At 40.2% G+C, this 18765-nt stretch overlaps 3 protein-coding genes across 4 annotated transcripts; 2 read left to right on the top strand and 1 right to left on the bottom strand.

Moving 5' to 3' along the window:
• Positions 1-9287: 9287 nt before the first annotated feature.
• Positions 9288-11620, top strand: LOC6631726 (hsc70-interacting protein 1). Of its 2 annotated transcripts, none has more exons than XM_015171211.3 (3): positions 9288-9606; positions 9690-9832; positions 9916-11620. In XM_015171211.3, exons 1-3 carry the CDS (start codon positions 9437-9439, stop codon positions 10872-10874), a joined length of 1272 nt encoding a protein of 423 aa, XP_015026697.1. In that variant the 5' UTR covers positions 9288-9436; the 3' UTR covers positions 10875-11620. The 2 variants fall into 2 exon arrangements, with proteins under 2 accessions (XP_015026697.1, XP_002055573.1); XM_002055537.4 differs by having other exon boundaries at positions 9289-9606; positions 9687-9832.
• Positions 11621-13588: 1968 nt separating this feature from the next.
• Positions 13589-17293, top strand: LOC6631727 (uncharacterized). The gene is made up of 4 exons (XM_002055538.4): positions 13589-13744; positions 16433-16597; positions 16672-16854; positions 16937-17293. Exons 2-4 carry the CDS (start codon positions 16481-16483, stop codon positions 17114-17116), a joined length of 480 nt encoding a protein of 159 aa, XP_002055574.1. The 5' UTR covers positions 13589-13744; positions 16433-16480; the 3' UTR covers positions 17117-17293.
• On the bottom strand, positions 17259-18764 carry LOC6631728 (uncharacterized). Its single transcript, XM_002055539.4, has 3 exons — positions 18519-18764; positions 18164-18442; positions 17259-18100 (listed from the first exon to the last, which is right to left on the bottom strand). The coding sequence occupies exons 1-3, from the start codon at positions 18762-18764 to the stop codon at positions 17894-17896; spliced, it is 732 nt and encodes a 243-aa protein (XP_002055575.2). The 3' UTR covers positions 17259-17893.
• Position 18765: the final 1 nt, after the last annotated feature.

Here is an 18765-nt window from a genome sequence, read left to right as displayed (position 1 = left end):
ACAGCCAAGCAAACCAACAAAGCTTCTTGTTGGTGCACTCGGATGATGTTCTTCAAAATGACATGCTAATCCCACCCAGTAAAAGTAGCAACGATTATCTGCTTACCTACTTAGTAAGCAGTCAGCGTGATGCTCAACTATTCGCTCAAGAAACAATTTGCACCCTACTGAGCAGATTAAATAAGTGCGTCATGATCTCTTTGGTGGTCTCGGATTAAACCGCACCCAACCAAGTTGGAAAGGTTTCCGAACGGGAAAAGCGAAGGGTACTGGAGATGGGTGGGAGCTGGGGCCATAAATGCATAACCCACGTTTTATGATCGCTTAGCAGGAAAAGTCAAAGGATTAAAGAATCTGAGGTAATCCGCAAGCAAGGCTCTGCATCAGCCGTCACCCCTCTTGGCTGTGTATCAGCAGTAACAGCTAAAGAAAGATAGATCAGGTAGTACATGCTACTCGGCTACAAATGGTCACCTTCAATTGAAATTTCATTATATGGCAGCATAAAATCCCTAACCCGTTACCGTTCCCACTGAAAGGCAATGCCCGATATGCAGCTTTCTGTAAATTGGATATATGGGATTTCACATTTAAATCCTTTCACTGTCTGCAAATATTTTGCCCGCTCTGCTGTAGACTTTCCAAGATTACACGGTAAATCTTGTGGTTTTTTCGGCAATTGCCTTTGAGCTCTAAAGTCAGGATACACATCATTGCAAAGATATCCAAATTACCTATGCAAGTCACTGAATCCATCAACAATGCAGTTTTGTATATACATATACATTTATAACTGGTAGAATAAGGCAGTATCGATACGATAAGATCTTTATTATCAGGGCAAAGATTTTCTAGTCAAAAACATTCTAATAAAAATCCATGGCAATTTTATATTTATACCCTGAACCCATTAAAAATGGGTATAAGGGTATATTGTATCTGTGCAAAATCCAACTGTATGTAACAGGCAGAGGGAAGCATCTCCGACCCCATAAAGTATATATAATCTTGATCAGCATCAATAGCCGAGTCGATCTAGCCATGTCGTTTTGGAACGTCATATCTTCTCGTGGAGCTATGTCGTTTAGGAACGTCATATCTCCTCGTGGAGCTATGTCGTTTTGGAACGTGATATCTCCGCGTGGAGCTATGTCGTTTTTGAACGTCATATCTCCGCGCGGAGCTATATCGTTTCGGAACGTTATATCTCCGCGCGGAGCTATGTCGTTTTGGAACGTCATATCTCCGCGCGGAGCTATGTCGTTTTTGAACGTCATATCTCCGCGCGGAGCTATGTCGTTTTGGAACGTCATATCTCCGCGCGGAGCTATGTCGTTTTTGAACGTCATATCTCCTCGTGGAGCTATGTCGTTTTGGAACGTCATATCTCCTCGTGGAGCTATGTCGTTTTTGAACGTCATAGCTCCGCGTGGAGCTATGTCGTTTTTGAACGTCATATCTCCGCGTGGAGCTGTGTCGTTTTGAAACGTCATATCTCCTCGTAGAGCTATGTCGTTTTGGAACGTCATATCTCCTGTCCGAGCTATGTCGTTTTGGAACGTCATATCTCCGCGCGGAGCTATGTCGTTTTGGAACGTCATATCTCCGCGCGGAGCTATGTCGTTTTGGAACGTCATATCTCCGCGCGGAGCTATGTCGTTTTTGAACGTCATAGCTCCGCGTGGAGCTATGTCGTTTTTGAACGTCATATCTCCGCGTGGAGCTGTGTCGTTTTGAAACGTCATATCTCCTCGTAGAGCTATGTCGTTTTGGAACGTCATATCTCCTGTCCGAGCTATGTCGTTTTGGAACGTCATATCTCCTCGTGGAGCTATGTCGTTTTGGAACGTCATATCTCCTCGTGGAGCTATGTGGTTTTGGTACGTCATATCTCCTCGTGGAGCTATGTCGTTTTTGAACGTCATAGCTCCGCGTGGAGCTATGTCGTTTTGGAACGTCATATCTCCGCGCGGAGCTATGTCGTTTTGGAACGTCATATCTCCTCGTGGAGCTATGTCGTTTTGGAACGTCATATCTCCTAGTGGAGCTATGTCGTTTTTGAACGTCATATCTCCTCGTGGAGCTATGTCGTTTTGGAACGTCATATCTCCTGTCCGAGCTATGTCGTTTTTGAACGTCATATCTCCTCGTGGAGCTATGTCGTTTTTGAACGTCATATCTCCTCGTGGAGCTATGTCGTTTTTGAACGTCATATCTCCTCGTGGAGCTATGTCGTTTTTGAACGTCATATCTCCTCGTGGAGCTATGTCGTTTTGGAACGTCATATCTCCTCGTGGAGCTATGTCGTTTTTGAACGTCATATCTCCTCGTGGAGCTATGTCGTTTTGGAACGTCATATCTCCTCGTGGAGCTATGTCGTTTTTGAACGTTATAGCTCCGCATGGAGCTGTGTCGTTTTGGAACGTCATATCTCCGCGCGGAGCTATGTCGTTTTGGAACGTCATATCTCTGCGTGGAACTGTATCGTTTTGGAACGTCATATCTCCTCGTGGAGCTATGTCGTTTTGGAACGTCATATCTCCTCGTGGAGCTATGTCGTTTTTGAACGTTATAGCTCCGCATGGAGCTATGTCGTTTTTGAACGTTATAGCTCCGCATGGAGCTATGTCGTTTTGGAACGTCATATCTCCTCGTGGAGCTATGTCGTTTTGGAACGTCATATCTCCTCGTGGAGCTATGTCGTTTTGGAACGTCATATCTCCTCGTGGAGCTATGTCGTTTTGGAACGTCATATCTAGTCGTGGAGCTATGTCTCTTTGGAACGTCATATCTCCTCGTTTCGGAACGTCCTATCTCCGCGCGGAGCTATATCGTTTCGGAACGTTATATCTCCGCGCGGAGCTATGTCGTTTTGGTACGTCATATCTCCTCGTGGAGCTATGTCGTTTTGGAACGTCATATCCCCTCGTGGAGCTATGTCTTTTTGGAACGTCATATCTCCGCGCGGAGCTATGTCGTTTTGGATCGTCATATCTCCGCGCGGAGCTATGTCGTTTTGGTACGTCATATCTCCGCGCGGAGCTATGTCGTTTTTGAACGTCATATCTCCGCGCGGAGCTATGTCGTTTTGGAACGTCATATCTCCGCGCGGAGCTATGTCGTTTTGGAACGTCATATCTCCGCGCGGAGCTATGTCGTTTTGGAACGTCATATCTCCCCGCGGAGCTATGTCGTTTTGGAACGTCATATCTCAGCGTGGCGCTGTGTCGTTTTGGTACGTCATATCTCCTCGTTTCGGAACGTCCTATCTCCGCGTGGAGCTATGTCGTTTTGGAACGTCATATCTCCTCGTGGAGCTATGTCGTTTTGGAACGTCATATCTCCTCGTGGAGCTATGTCGTTTTTGAACGTCATATCTCCTCGTGGAGCTATGTCGTTTTGGAACGTCATATCTCCTCGTGGAGCTATGTGGTTTTGGAACGTCATATCTCCTCGTGGAGCTATGTAGTTTTTGAACGTCATGGCTCCACGCGGAGCTATGTCGTTTTGGAACGTCATAGCTCCACGCGGAGCTATGTCGTTTTGAAACGTCATATCTCCAGTCCGAGCTATGTCGTTTTGGAACGTCATATCTCCGCGCGCAGCTATGTCGTTTTGGAACGTCATATCTCCGCGCGGAGCTATGTCGTTTTGGAACGTCATATCTCCGCGCGGAGCTATGTCGTTTTGGATCGTCATATCTCCGCGCGGAGCTATGTCGTTTCGGAACGTCCTATCTCCGCGCGGAGCTATGTCGTTTTTGAACGTCCTATCTCCGCGCGGAGCTATGTCGTTTTTGAACGTCATATCTCCGCGCGGAGCTATGTCGTTCTGGATCGTCATATCTCCGCGCGGAGTTATGTCGTTTTGGAACGTCATATCTCCTCGTGGAGCTATGTCGTTTTGGAACGTCATATCTCCTCGTGGAGTTATGTCGTTTTGGAACGTCATATCTCCTCGTGGAGCTATGTCGTTTTGGAACGTCCTATCTCCGCGCGGAGCTATGTCGTTTTGGAACGTCATATCTCCGCGCGGAGCTATGTCGTTTTGGAACGTCATAATTCCGCGCGGAACTATGTCGTTTTGGAACGTCATATCTCAGCGTGGAGCTGTGTCGTTTTGGAACGTCATATCTCCGCGCGGAGCTGTGTCGTTTTGGAACGTCATATCTCCTCGTGGAGCTATGTCGTTTTGGAACGTCATATCTCCTCGTTTCGGAACGTCCTATCTCCGCGCGGAGCTATGTCGTTTCGGAACGTCATATCTCCTCGTGGAGCTATGTCGTTTTGGAACGTCATATCTCCTCGTGGAGCTATGCCGTTTTGGAACGTCTTATCTCTGCGTGGAGCTGTGTCGTTTTGGAACGTCATATCTCAGCGTGGAGCTGTGTCGTTTTGGAATGTCATATCTCCTCGTTTCGGAACTTCTTATCTCCGCGCGGAGCTATGTCGTTTTGGAACGCCATATCTCCTCGTGGAGCTATGTCGTTTTGGAACGTCATATCTCCGCGCGGAGCTATGTCGTTTTGGAACGTCATATCTCCGCGTAGAGCTGTGTCGTTTTGGAACGTCATATCTCCGCGCGGAGCTATTTCGTTTTGGAACGTCATATCTCCGCGCGGAGCTGTCTCGTTTTGGAACGTCATATCTCCTCGTGGAGCTATGTCGTTTTGGAACATTATATCTCCGCGCGGAGCTATTACCCGAGATATTAAAAAAAAGGCATCGAAAAAGTTTCGATTTTCGCACCAACCTCAATTTTGAAAATTTTGTCGATTTGGGTCAAAATTTTGAATTAAGCACTTATGATAAAAAAGGAACTTTAATAGCATTACAGAAAAAAGTCGCAATAACCATGCTGTTGAAATGCGAAGCAGACGCGCATGAATGTGTGTTTCTGCATCTATACTGAAAAAGTCAATTGCATTTAAATTTTGTCTTGGTTGGCAATTAAAGTTGGATTATTAACTTGATTTATAGCTCTGGGGTGGTAGCGGAGAGGTGGCGATAGGTATAAAATGAAAGATACTTGACAGGCATATTCTATTTTAGAAGCAACATATCATGTTTCGTGACTCTAACTCTTATTATTTAGCAAAATTGCCCAAAAAACAGGATATCGATATCGATTTTTATCGATTGCTTGGAAATTTACAAAGTTGCTGCACTCTGCAAGTCAATATTGGTGTTGCCTGTGCATATATTATTTTATTACATTACAACCTAAAGGCTTCAAAATTTAGAGATTAACAAACTAAGTACACATCATATAATTGTTTAAATGTTTAGCTTGAGCCCATATAGAAAACAGGTAATTTTGGCAGGAAGATTTTTCGAACCCTTTATACTACATGAACATGCATTGTTCCATTGTACAGGGTATCCCCTAGTCGCCTCCCCCCGACTAGCTTTCAGTTGGTTAAGTCTTAATAGTTTATAAAAACAGTTATTTGTATTTTACATTTGTGTTTAAACTTCTGCTAAAATGGTTACTAAATATGTTGCTCCACTCGTGCCAGTTCTCTCAGCTGCTGTTCAGAAGAGCTCAACTGAAGTGAACACTCGTATATGTTTTACTTCGATCCTTGTGGCTATGGTTAGGATAAATTTGCGAGGTCGAGGTAACAGAAACCGCGTACAAGATATAAGACAACTGCTGTGGTTGCTCACTGTTCGGTTTCAGATTCGGAGCATGCGCATTTTACACTAAAAATGTCAACAACAATAATTTACAACTATGCCGCCAAAAAGTGCCGAAAAGAGAAGTTTCTAACACATTCCAGGAAATCACTTGACAAAAATATTAAAAGTCGCGTGCACTTGATCATTAGATCCAGGCCAAGACCAACCAGAACCAATACATCTCGGAAAAAAATGAGAAGGACAAAAAAAAAAGGAAACTGAAAATAAACGCAGCCGCTGCACAAGAATTGGGTGTCGAAATGATAATCAGTTAGGCGCCCCGCGGTGGCCTGTTTCTCTGATCTTGCACCGAATGCCCCGCTGCGCTGTTTTCATGTTATTGTTGAATCGAAACGGTGGCAATGCACGAGGCGATGTGAAAATTGTTTTTCCTTTGCCAAATAAAAAGTGTACAAATGAAAATTGTAGATCAAGTGAAACACGCCGGCAAAGACAAGCAAAAAAGGTGCACAAAAACGATGCACGAATAATTGCTTGAACTAGACATTGCAATTCGTTTGTTCCTTTGATCCAACTGTAAGGGATATTATAATTTTGCCATGAATTCTCGTAACACATTTCGGAACACATCTTCGACGCCCACAAAGTACATACTTATATTCTAGATCAGCATCAGCAGCCGAGTTGATATAAACCATGTTCGCCTGAAACTTTGCATAACTGATATAGCTTATATTGGAACGATCGGTCCAAAAATAGGTTCTATAATGTTTATCAAATTAATTTTACAAATAATAAAGTTATAAATCTTGGCAGCATCGTACCTGCATTTAGTCGAAAAGTAGCATCCAATATGAAAAACTTTTTCTCATTATTATTATTATTATTATTATTATTATTTATATTATTATTATTATTATTATTATTATTATTATTATTATTATTATTATTATTATTATTATTATTATTATTATTATTATTATTATTATTATTATTATTATTATTATTATTATTATTATTATTATTATTATTATTATTATTATTATTATTATTATTATTATTATTATTATTATTATTATTATTATTATTATTATTATTATTATTATTATTATTATTATTATTATTATGACCAAACTTAGTATTTATTAGTTCCCCTATGATACTCATATATATTCAAAATATTGTCAACATCGGACCACTATAACATATAGCTTCCATATATAGTTCGATAGGCCGGCAAACTCATCCCCTTTAATAACTTACGCTGCTGAAAAGTGATCATTTATTTGCTAATTGATTAACCTAATAATATATATAACTTGGGAGGCCATCGAAACCTTAAAACTGTGAGGGATAGACATTTTTGGCGTTTGCCTACCCGCTGGTCGACGTGCTCACATTATGTATAAAATTGTAATTAATTGATATCTAAATTTAGAATTAAATAAGTTTCAGCGAAACATATTTTGAAATTTCGATTAAATTCTAGTTTCGAATCACCAGCAATTGGCACAGATTAGAAACAAGAGTGCTTTATTCGGCAGCTCCCGACTAGGAGATGAAGTTTCTCTACCCAAATCAAAACAAAACGAAATATTACAGATTCGGAATTTTTGTACCCTTACGAATAGTGAAACTTGATAATAGTGAAACTCCTAAATGCTGACCTTAAAAAAAATATCTTTCGCTTTTAGACCGATTATTCCCATAGAGCTATATGATATAGTGATGCGATCCCAATAAAATATGGCTTATGTAAAAGCAGTTAAAAACCAAACAAGCTTATCAAAAAAGAAGTTAATTTTGTACCGATCTTTGCTTTGTCAGCTTTATGATTATTATTGACTCTGGCAGGGGCGCGGTCTGAATCAGGTCTATCGCATGTGAAGCAACTTGGGCTACTCGATGTTCTCAGGGGAGCTCAGCATCCTGTTGAGGTTGATTGCGTTATTGAGTTCAGCCTGGAAGTAGACTCTTTCTTTTGGGCTGCTGCACAGGGTTGGTGCGGAGAGTGGCCAAATGAGGCAGATGGTCCGAAAAGAGGTCATATGTGGTCTCGATAGAGAGTTAAACGCATAATATGTTGCATCTCCAGTTGCCAAGACATCTCATCTGGAATCGATGATGGCTTCGTTCAAACTCTGCACACGCGTGCAAGCCCTCCCGCAATCAACTTTTCTCATAGGTTCATTATTAGGAACTCTAAATTGGTCATTATTTAGTCGAGCGTAGTTAGGGAGTCGAGATATTGGGAGTCGAGATATTGGGGGCTGGTTTGCATAGCTTGATTTAATAACATTTACAGTCTTCGTGGTGCGAAAATGCTGCTCGTGCTCTGCAATTAAAATTGAGCTCAAAACCAATGCCACCAAAAATACCATTTATAAAGTATCTTTGGAAAGTCTGCGTCGCATTCTACAGACCCAAATTCAAAAAATGCAACAACTCCAAAAGTTGTAGCTTTCGCTGTCTTTGGAATGTCACTTGTTACGATCGGTATTTGATAAAATGCTTTTAGAAGATCCATAGATCATAGTCATAGATGTGGGCGATTGAAACCCGACTGCTTACGGGGCGACATATACCGTCTGCGATCAAGAAGTTGATATAAGCCACCCTTCAGATTCGGTGCGAACGAGGATTTTGCATAAACCAGCTTGTCAACGAAGACAGAATCAAACTGCCCCCCGGCCGAATTGACGCCATTCTCACCAACGCTCGTCCTGATCTCATCAGTCAACTGGGTCAACTCTTGGAGCCGAGTTGATTGGGTTGTAAAATATATATGAATGCCATTTTTTGCTTGTAACAAATATTTGTGCAAAACTATTATAAAGCTTTTCTTAATTTTTATGGGTATATAGATGCAAAAACACAATTAATCGACAAATACAATCTTATCAATTTGCGATTTCTGAAATAATACTATATAAATTAATTGGATATTTATATATATATACATCGTTTAAATTATATATATTTCCAATAAATTAAATATTATCCCATGCTATGCTATGTTTAAAAGTGCCGCTATGTTAGGGGCTGCCAACTTATAAGGAATGCTAACCTATGGGAACATAGAGATGCCAACTTGTTAGAATATGTTAAAAATCAGTCAGCTTTTGTACGTATGCTTTGAAGCTGCGCATCCAGTTGAATACCGTTGCAGAGGTGCTTCTTAAATACGAACAAAGCATTATGAGTATTAAAAAAAGTTCGGTCTGCAAAGATATTATTTAGCAGCAGTTTTCTTATCAAAGATATTGTTTACTTGTAAAATGTCAAGTATTGCACTTATTACTTTATTTCTATTACATATATAAATATTTTGAATTTATTTGTTCCCGCTCAATACTATATAACATTATTTAACACTGTTTCGGTTCTCGTTGGAGCTACTAGCTCGATAGGCCTTTTGAATGAACAACATTCGGGCTTTCATTTGGACTTGAATTTATTTGGTTTTGTGGTTCAAAGCATATATAAATGCATTTAAAAGTAAGCGATTTCTTTTCCGATAGCAAGTACAAAAATCGATGATAAGTCACCGCCGCTAGTCTGACGTACATATCTTAACAGGGCTGTTAACAAGTATCGATGCTTCATGTAGGTTATGTGTTCATAAATATACTCGATAACATGTAGTTATTTGTCAAACCGCTATCTGTGAAAATCGGTCACACTGACAAACCGGAGAAAATTTTATTTCAGCATTTTGTGCGAGACGCATTTTACATATATATTTGTAATAGTATAGACAGAACATACGAGAACTTTAACGAAATTTTTGAAAAATGGCCGCGCCAATGCAACACGAAGATTTGCTCAAGCTGAAAGGCTTCATTGATTTTGTCAATACAAATCCCACGGTGTTGAACATGCCCCAATTGCAATTTGTCAAGGATTTTGTTGAAAAGTTTGGTGGTAAGGTGCCCGAGGGAAGCTTCAAGATGCCGGAAACTGGGTAAGTGTGTGTTGGCCGCTCCCTTAAGGTGCACGACATTTTCATATATGTATATGCATACTTGTTTGCTCTGGGTGCAGTAGTAAATGTCCCTTTGGCGGTGATGCCGGGGCCAAGGCAAAGCCAACCGAAACGGCAGCCGGAGCCGATGCAGATGATTCGGATAAAAGCGATGAGGCTGCAAGCGCTTCGGAGCCAGAATCTGATGTGGAATTGGATATGGAAGGTAAATTAAAAACGAATGCAAACTATAAAAAAAAATCACGTGCTCATATGTGTGAACCTCCCAACCTCAATTTCGGTTCGCAGGCGTAATTGAAGCCGACAACGAACCGGCTCAGCCGATGGGCGATTCAAACAAAGAACCCACTGAGGAGGAAATGGATCAGGCTAGCGAACTGCGCGGCCAGGCAGCCGCCGCATACAGCGAACAGAAATTCGAAGAAGCCATCAGCTTCTATACTAAAGCCATTGAGCTGAACCCGGGGAATGCACTATTCTATGCCAAGCGCGGCCAAGCCTTCCTCAAGTTAAAAAAGCCAAATGCATGCATACGCGACTGTGACAAGGCCTTGGAGCTAAACTGTGACTCGGCTGCGGCGTACAAGTTCCGTGGACGCGCTAATCGTCTGCTAGGCAAGTTTGAGGAGGCAGCCAAAGATTTGCGTCAGGCGTGCAAGCTTGATTTTGACGAGGAGGCCGACGAATGGCTGCGTGAAGTGACTCCCAATGCCAAGAAGATTGAACAGCATCGCATTAAGCAGGAGCGCAAGCAGGCTGAGCGCAAAATCAAAGATCGTCAACGTGCACAGCGCAAAGCTCGCAAAGAGCAGGCTAAACAAAGCTCTGCGGGTGGCTTTCCGGGAGCTGGTAGCTTTCCAGGTGCTGGTGGCTTTCCAGGTGCTGCTGGCTTTCCAGGTGCAGGCGGTTTTCCAGGCGCTGGCGCTTTCCCAGGTGCTGGCGGCGGCATGCCCGCAGGCTTCGATATGGGCGATTTAATGTCGAAAATGAAAGATCCCGAAGTGGCGGCTGCCATGCAAGATATACTAGCCAATCCGGCTAACATTTCCAAATACGTTTCGAACCCGAAGATCTTCAATTTGGTCAAGAACTTCTTCCCGGGCGGCTTCCCAGTTGGCGATCCAACCGCTGGCGAAGCTGACAGCGATGACGCCCCCTTCTGCGATACGGAGGGCAAGCCCTCCAACACCAATGAGCCAAAGGCCAAAAAGGAGTCCTCGGACTTTGTAGATGACGGACTCGATTAAATTAGCTGGAAACAGCCAACAGCCTCAGCAGCAACATAATTAATGCAAACAAAATTACCAAAAAAAAAAAACAAAAAAAAAAAAAAACAAGAAAAAGAAACACATACACATGATTTAGAGCGAGAAAACAACACAAAAGATAAGAAAGGAGAAGAAGAATAGATTATCTCTCCTTAACTCTTATTATAAAGTTAAGGTTCTTAAGAGTTGCTGCTGCATAAAATTCGTAACGTATCTTTGCCATAACAAAGAATGCAAGCAAAAAAAAGAAATGTTTCCTTATTAACATATATAAATTTATCGATGATATCTAGTTGAACTAAAGCTCGATAAGAGAAAAAACGAAAGTAAAAAAATGAAAAAAAAAAAACAAAGCTAATATAAATGCACACACACACACATATATACACATACACATACACATACAAGCATACACATTCAAAGATTAGCCTTAATTCTAACCCAATGCTGAAGATGAGAAAACACAAGCAGCAAGCACGAAAACATAAATTATAAATTGTACTGATCACAGGATTTGAATTATATTGTAATAAGCAAATGCATTTATCAGCCATCATCACACACACACACACATGCACACACACACAATGACACCTAGCTTGCCAAATTCCAATCAATATTGAGATGCGGCTCAGCATGTCCTTAAACAAACAATCACTCATACATTCATGTTTCATACACCCAAAAAGCAAGAATAAATGAAAATAAATTAATGAGAATTGGAACTGCTATCTTTTTATAATCGATCTAATTAACATATTTATACCCCTACAGGTATATCCTGATAGCAGGACCCCTTTCTTGATCCGTCTCTTAAAGCTTACAGCTAGCTGAGAAACGTATGTTCCGTTGAAAATTGGCTTCTTGTACTTTATTCTTGTTTGTTTTTCAAGTTATTTTTTACTCATCTTCTCCCTTATTTAAACCTCTAAAGCCATTGGGCATTATCTCCGAAAAAATCCTTGTGTTGTCTCCAAACTTTCAAAACTGTGCTTGAAAAACATTCGTTTTTCTTGAAATATATAACATATACATATATATAGGCAAATGGAATTATAATTTTATGTTATCCGTGTATCGGCAATGGGTAGATTTTCAAATCCTCGGAGATTTTCGAGTAGCTATAAATATAGCAATTAGTCTTACACATGCTTTACGCTAGATCGATGGGTCAAGGGCTATCGAATACATTTTCTAGATCTTAGAGCTGTCTCGTCAATTAGCCTCACGATTATCAATTCTAATTATAGCTCCCGCATACATACTGTTTTATATATGGCCAGCATAAGCTTCGAGTACCCTTTGGAGAATATATATTCAATAAGGGATTTCTGTGGGTAAACCTATTTATGCAAAAAACTGGCATACTAATTCAAAGTGAAAGTCTGTTCGAATAAATGGGTGGGGTACATCAGAAAGCAGGTGGCGAAAACGTGCGCGCCTTGAAGTATGCAACGCACAAAAGCTTTGTTGTGCTATTTTGGAAGATGAATACAATCCGTTTGTTGTTGGCATTATTCAAATGCTTACTACGCCCAGCTCATAATTTGCATATTAAATAATGAAAGCCGAAGGCAATATGAATGACCGAATAGCTGAGTGTACTTGATAACGATGAATCGCATTGATAACTACAAATATGCAACCAATTCCAAATACCCTGTTTAATTGTATGTTGAGTATGTATCATTGATTAGAGTAGCTGCAGACCTGAATTTTGTAATTAATGTATATACATTATCGTATACAATGTCCAGATCATGTTTACATCTGATTATCAAAAACAAACATCAGTAAACAATGGTCTTCACTTCTATCAGGCGGGCTATTTTCAAAATAAGTTCACTTTTAATAGCTTTTTCCGACTGATTTCAAAATCGATTAGGCAAAGAAACTCCAATTGAAGTATATATATACATATATATATATATACTGAAGCAATTCATAAATATTAAATGAAGAACGTGGGATAAATATAGAAACTGTTTATCATATTGCCAAGCACCAGCGTTTTACAGGGTATCTGCCAGCCGACCACTCTCGATTAGAACACTTTTGTTTTAATATACGTACGTGTACATATATTCGCGTTCTCCTTGAGACGGCAGCAGCGCAGTTAATCCAAACAGTGCCCACACACAGACACAGACACGCACACATACATATTTAGTTATTGCATTACTCATAGTCACCCCATTTGCCTAGGCTCCCCCCACATTCACACTCTCTTTCTCTGACAGTTGAGTCACAAGAAATGATAGCACAGTGAAGAAGCAGAAGCGGCTGCTCTCGCGCTTTCTCATTAAATTAATTGTAACGCAAAGAGCAACTAACCGTTACAGTGGTAAGTGCGTGCTGGGGGGTGTGTTGAGGCCAAATGCACTAACAATAACAATAAAAGCGCGCGACATTGATGTTTTTTTTGTATTTTTGCTATTGATGTTGTCGTTGTGACATCATGACGTCATTGTTGTTATCGTTTCGCTGAATGGCTGAGTGAGTCGCAACGCAAAGCGTTGCCACTGTAGAACAACAGCAGCAGCAACAACTTGTTGTGATATATTACTGATTTGTTTGCTTCTTGTTTTTGTATAGTGGCGCTGCGTTGACGCCGCTGCCTTCGGAGCGGCCAGCCGGCCAGCCAGCCAGCCAGCCAGCCAGCTGGCAGAAGCAAAAGGCGTAAACGAAATTGAAAATACTTTTGTAGTTTCAGTTTCGTTTTTAACGTACGCGCGTCAAGACGCATAAGCAACAGCTCGAAATATCAAACGCATTGCCCAAAACGAATTTTCAATACAAAACACAAGTGTGTGACCAGAGTCGGCGAATTCAATTCGTGTATCCAAAAAGTAAGAACCAAGCGATCGCATATAATTTTATGCTCATTCAAGCACACACACACACGCAGACACCGATGTGTGTGTGTGTGTACATTTTAAATATTCAAAAAGTTCACGTTTAGCTCGATATTTCTTCTTTCTTTTTTTTTTTTTCAATTTGTGTGCGCGTAGAAAAATAACTGAATTTTTAAAACACAAATTGGCAAGTGCCAAGTTCCAGGGCGTGGCACTATATAAAAAGCATGACATCAATTTTACAAGGAGTTGGTTGGGTTCACTGATTGGGTCAATAATAAAACAGACCTTCTAGCGATGATCTCATTGCGTGCCAATCGCATAACGTGCAGCAGCAGTAAAAACACAACAGCCACAAAATGCAACCAGCAAATGCTGTTATCGTCTTCTTCACTTTCTTTTGCTTGTTTCTGATAACAAAGGTTTTACTGTCGCAATTTGATTTTGTTGTTTCATTGTTTTTCATTTAGCAACAAAAATCAATTTGTATACACAGGAGAATTGTCAATTTGTTAAAGGTTTTTGTTCAAAAGCTTCGCTTGATATTGCTTGTTACTATTCAAGGCACACACACGTTCAGACGTACCTACATACATAGCTCAAAAATGATATCATTTTCAAAAAAAAAAAAAAAAAAAAAAAAAAAACCGGCGCCTGTTGCCCATTTTTTGTTGTTATTGGTTATTGTTATTGTTGTTAACCAAAGACTAAAAGCACATTTTTAAGACAACCCGCGAGAGCACAGCGGAAATCCGCTCACTAATCAACATAAAATGTGGCTCGGTTTGTTTTGATTGTTGTCGTTGTTGTTGTTTTTCTTGTTGTCGTTGCCAATCGAATGAGGGTAGGGCTCGAATCGCAACCGAAATTCGAAATTCCAAATCGTATTGTTTGTAAGTCGTTACGTCATCGCAATGAATGAATGAAGTTTTCTGGCTGGGATGGCGTCATTATTTTGGCTAGGCGCGTCTGACTAATGGCTTCCCTCTATTGAGACCTTGTGGCAGATGAGGCAGCAACTCAGTAGCCTGCAGTTGAGTTAAGAAATGCGCCAGATTCTTCATAAATAGCCTCCATTAGCCATGAGAATTGTAATTGCTGGAAAGCTGTATGAATCGAGTACAGATAAGCCAATGTCACTTCTTCAAACTAAGTATGCACTCATACTATATGCAAACGTATACATACATATAATTTTGTCGATCTTTAAGAAATCGCCTATTGCTTCCACTCGCTCAACACTTGCCCAAAACGCACACACACACACAAACACACACACACACACACGCCTTAACGCGCGCCCCCATTTCGAAAATTTATCGACACATGCATGTATAAACCACACATGAACCTATGAATATACATACATACAAATTTATATATATATATATAAATATAAATATATATATGTGTATATATATGAACAGAAAATTCATGTTTCCATCGAAATATTTTGCTGAAACACAAAAGGCAGCAGCCATAAAGCTCATGACGTCACGGTACGGCTATAGACGACAAACACAATCTAAAATACAGACCTGTATGTGTATTGTATACATACACGTCTGTGGATGGATGTGTTCTCTACAGTCAGAGAGGAAGAAGGCAAGAGAGAGAAAGAGAGAGAGAGAGTGATCGGTATGACAGTAAATCGAATATCTAGCTTCTCCTGCGTTGTTTCAATAACATTTGGCGCTCAGCGAGGCCGGCATTGAAAATGTTTAATTTTAGAAAAAAATAATAACAAATTATATGGCCAAAAATACAACAGTGTGGGCATGGGCGTGGCTAGGGCATACGATGTGTAACAACTGTGCAAATATGCACTTGCAGTGTTCAATTGAAATTCGTCTGGGATTCAGATTACAAAAATATCAACAATTATTCAATTATGATATATTTTTTTTTTAAATTTTCGATTGGTTTAAGTGGATCCAGTCAGATTTTATAAGAGGTACACGATATTAAAGCTTTATTAAAGCTTTAATAAACTGTATACTCTAAATTTAAATAGATTTCATTATATTTCCTTATATTTGTATTTAAATCTAGTTACGAAACCAACTGGTATTTTTTAAAATTAGCAGCAAAGAGCAGTCATATTTTCTAAATATATTATATTTTTCACTTATGAAAGCTCTCACATTATAATTATTCCTTCAATATGAAAACAGGCAAAATTTGTTTAAAATATCAATCAAGTAAAAAAAAAAATTGATAAAATCTTGATATCTCATCAAATGTTGTTATATGCAATCATTTTTTTTTTAGTTGTCTGAACAGGTTTTGGAATAATGAAATTCATTTTCATGAAAAGAAAATTGACATCTATAGTTAGTAAAAAACTTGTTTCAAAATTGCAATACTCGAAATATAAAAATATAAAATATGGAATTTGTTTTTAATTGTCGAAAAACTTTTGGATTAATCAATATGCCTCTTTCTTATAAGGTGAAACCGATTTTCCATTTCTATATGAAGCTGTAAATCTTCTTACATTATCATTTAAAAATAATATTATTATGGTTTTCGTTATTCGTGGACAGTAAAAGGGATTATCTTGAGTAGAGAAATACGATTTTATATATATTTTTATTATTCATTTTATTTGATGCATGTGCTTAATTATCGTGCGTTTGTCTGATTGTCATAGTTTTTCTTCTCGCTCCACTGTATTTTTAGACCCAACCAACCCACCTTTAACCAGCCACCGTCTTAGTAGCCGCCAAGATGTCGCACTCCGTGACCATAACACGCACCACCACCAGCACCACCAACACCTCCTACATTGTGCTCAACACGGGCTACATCAAGACCTTTCCGGGTATACTCAAGCTCTTCCAGCTGGTAAGTGACGTCTCACGATAGTTGCACTTGGGCCCAGCTAAAGAACCCTTTTCATTTGTTAATGGCATTTCTAGCTCATCGGCATTGCTGTGGTGACCCTGATGGCGATCCGCTTCCATGACAGCCCCTACTATCGTGGAGAGCAGGACTTGTTCCACTTCCTGATGGCCACAACATTTATGATAGGGACATTTTGTTTATTCCTTGCGTGCCTCACATCGCTGAGCACGGGCGGGCTCATCGCCAAGACAATCTATGTAAGTGCTTAGCTTGACTGCTGAATTGAAGCCCGAACCTGAAATCGAAAACTAAATGTTGACAAATTTTTTGAATTTACAGGAGCTGATCTATCATAGTGTTGCGGCCATACTGCTGCTCGCCTCGTCCGTCTGTCTGCTAATTAAGCTGCGCGATGGCAGGAATGATTCCTATATGGCGGCCCCAATCCTGGGCCTGGTCAATACGGTGCTCTACTTCATAAGCGCATTCCTGGCACATCGCTCATATCGCGGCATTTAAGCGACACAATCGCTGGCATTTTGCAAACGAGCATCGAAATCTAACACAAACAGATCATCAGAATCAGAATCAGAATCGGATATAGCTACAGCTATAGTCAATTACCGCACAAGCCATACAGAGGAGTCTCTTTGTTGTACTGTTAAATAAATTGTGTTACACACTCGTACTACCTAATTACCCACATCCATATATATATATATATATACATATATATATTAATTTTATTATTGCATATTTTTTTGTGTTACATTCTCATTTTATTCTTTATTTTTACTTTCATCTCACTGTCTGTCTTTTATACCAAACAGCATATATTGTATTCGAATAAACGTGTCTATATGTTTTTTTTTATACAAAATGTGTCTACTTTTGTGCAGGCATTGCCAAAAGGAGAAGCACGCGATTAATTTACGATTTTCGCTAAACTAACTAAAGCATTGGACATTCTCGCCAGACTCTTTTGGCGGATTCTGCTGTTTGAGGAAGATTAGCAAATTGAGTGGATTCCTATGAGAACAACTTTTTCCTATATATCTGTAATATCTGTGTATCAGATCGGACTACTTTATTATCAAGCCGTACCGATTCTGAAACTAAAACAAAAACAATTATGTTCATAGAGCATGATAAAAAATGTTTATAAATTAATTTGTGAACATTTACAGATTAATTTCGCGCGAATAAGTTTGCCTTGAAAATAGTGTCATTTACCTTATATTAAATTCGAAACATTTTCAACCCATTCAATCTCAGTTATAGAAAAGAGCTTCTTCCTCAAAAGCCGCGCTCCTCCAATTGAAAATAATATTGACAGGAGTGGATGAGGAAAAAGACGACAGCCACGCATATATTGATGGCTATGAAGTACATGAATCCAACGATAAACTCATTGCACCAGACCTCCATGAAGGGCATACGCTCGTGCAGTATGACAGTGGCAATGAACAGGACCACAGAGAGGACGCCGCCAACGAGCATCATCTGAGTGGAGGCGAAAATGTAATGGGGCATAGATTTCAAGTGTAAGCGTAATGAGATGCTTACCGCATTGGAGGTAATGAAATTAATATCAAAGTGACTCAAGTATTGAGCTCGTATGAGCACCATGACAATGAATGTATAGAAAATAGTTAGCACTAGCGTCCATTTCATGTAGAACAGCTCCAGCCAGGTGATGTGCGCATTACCTGCACCGTCCACAATGAATGTCCGCTGACAGCGATCGCTCTCATCTGGCGGCAGTTTGTACTCTGTGCGCAGTGCCACCTCCTCGTTGATGTGCACGATCTTGTTGAGCATATGCAGCGCACCAAAGCAGCAGATCTGCAGCAAAACGATGCATCATTATCATTGGAACAAATATATATGGGTACTTCCAACTGGCAGCTGTCTCACTCACGAATGCGCAGAGCGCCACAAATCCGGTGCTGAAGCCCAGACCCTTGCACATCTTGCAGCGACGAGTTGACAGCAACGACTGGCCGCGCCAAGCAAGAGGATACACTCCACCTGCTGTTGCAATCGGAGATGCCCCATTGTCGGAGAAGAGGCAGAGCCAACTAGCCAGCAGCTGGTTTGCTTTGCTGGCAGTAAACAGTTTTATTTTACAAATGTTTTTGGCGACTTTAATGCGATTCTTAATCATA

Source organism: Drosophila virilis, chromosome X (genome assembly GCF_030788295.1).
Source record: "Drosophila virilis strain 15010-1051.87 chromosome X, Dvir_AGI_RSII-ME, whole genome shotgun sequence".
NCBI classification, from domain to species: Eukaryota; Metazoa; Arthropoda; class Insecta; order Diptera; family Drosophilidae; genus Drosophila; species Drosophila virilis.
This window is presented reverse-complemented; position numbering and strand designations above follow the sequence as displayed.

Coding starts and splice junctions, on each gene's coding strand:
- LOC6631726 (XM_002055537.4), top strand. CDS start 9,437: ATGGCCGCGCCAATGCAACACGAAGATTTGCTCAAGCTGAAAGGCTTC. Junction 9,607..9,686: donor TTCAAGATGCCGGAAACTGG/GTAAGTGTGTGT, acceptor CTCTGGGTGCAG/TAGTAAATGTCCCTTTGGCG. Junction 9,833..9,915: donor TGTGGAATTGGATATGGAAG/GTAAATTAAAAA, acceptor TTCGGTTCGCAG/GCGTAATTGAAGCCGACAAC.
- LOC6631727 (XM_002055538.4), top strand. CDS start 16,481: ATGTCGCACTCCGTGACCATAACACGCACCACCACCAGCACCACCAAC. Junction 16,598..16,671: donor TACTCAAGCTCTTCCAGCTG/GTAAGTGACGTC, acceptor TGGCATTTCTAG/CTCATCGGCATTGCTGTGGT. Junction 16,855..16,936: donor TCATCGCCAAGACAATCTAT/GTAAGTGCTTAG, acceptor TTGAATTTACAG/GAGCTGATCTATCATAGTGT.
- LOC6631728 (XM_002055539.4), bottom strand. CDS start 18,764: ATGATTAAGAATCGCATTAAAGTCGCCAAAAACATTTGTAAAATAAAA. Junction 18,443..18,518: donor TTGTGGCGCTCTGCGCATTC/GTGAGTGAGACA, acceptor GTTTTGCTGCAG/ATCTGCTGCTTTGGTGCGCT. Junction 18,101..18,163: donor ATTTCATTACCTCCAATGCG/GTAAGCATCTCA, acceptor GCCTCCACTCAG/ATGATGCTCGTTGGCGGCGT.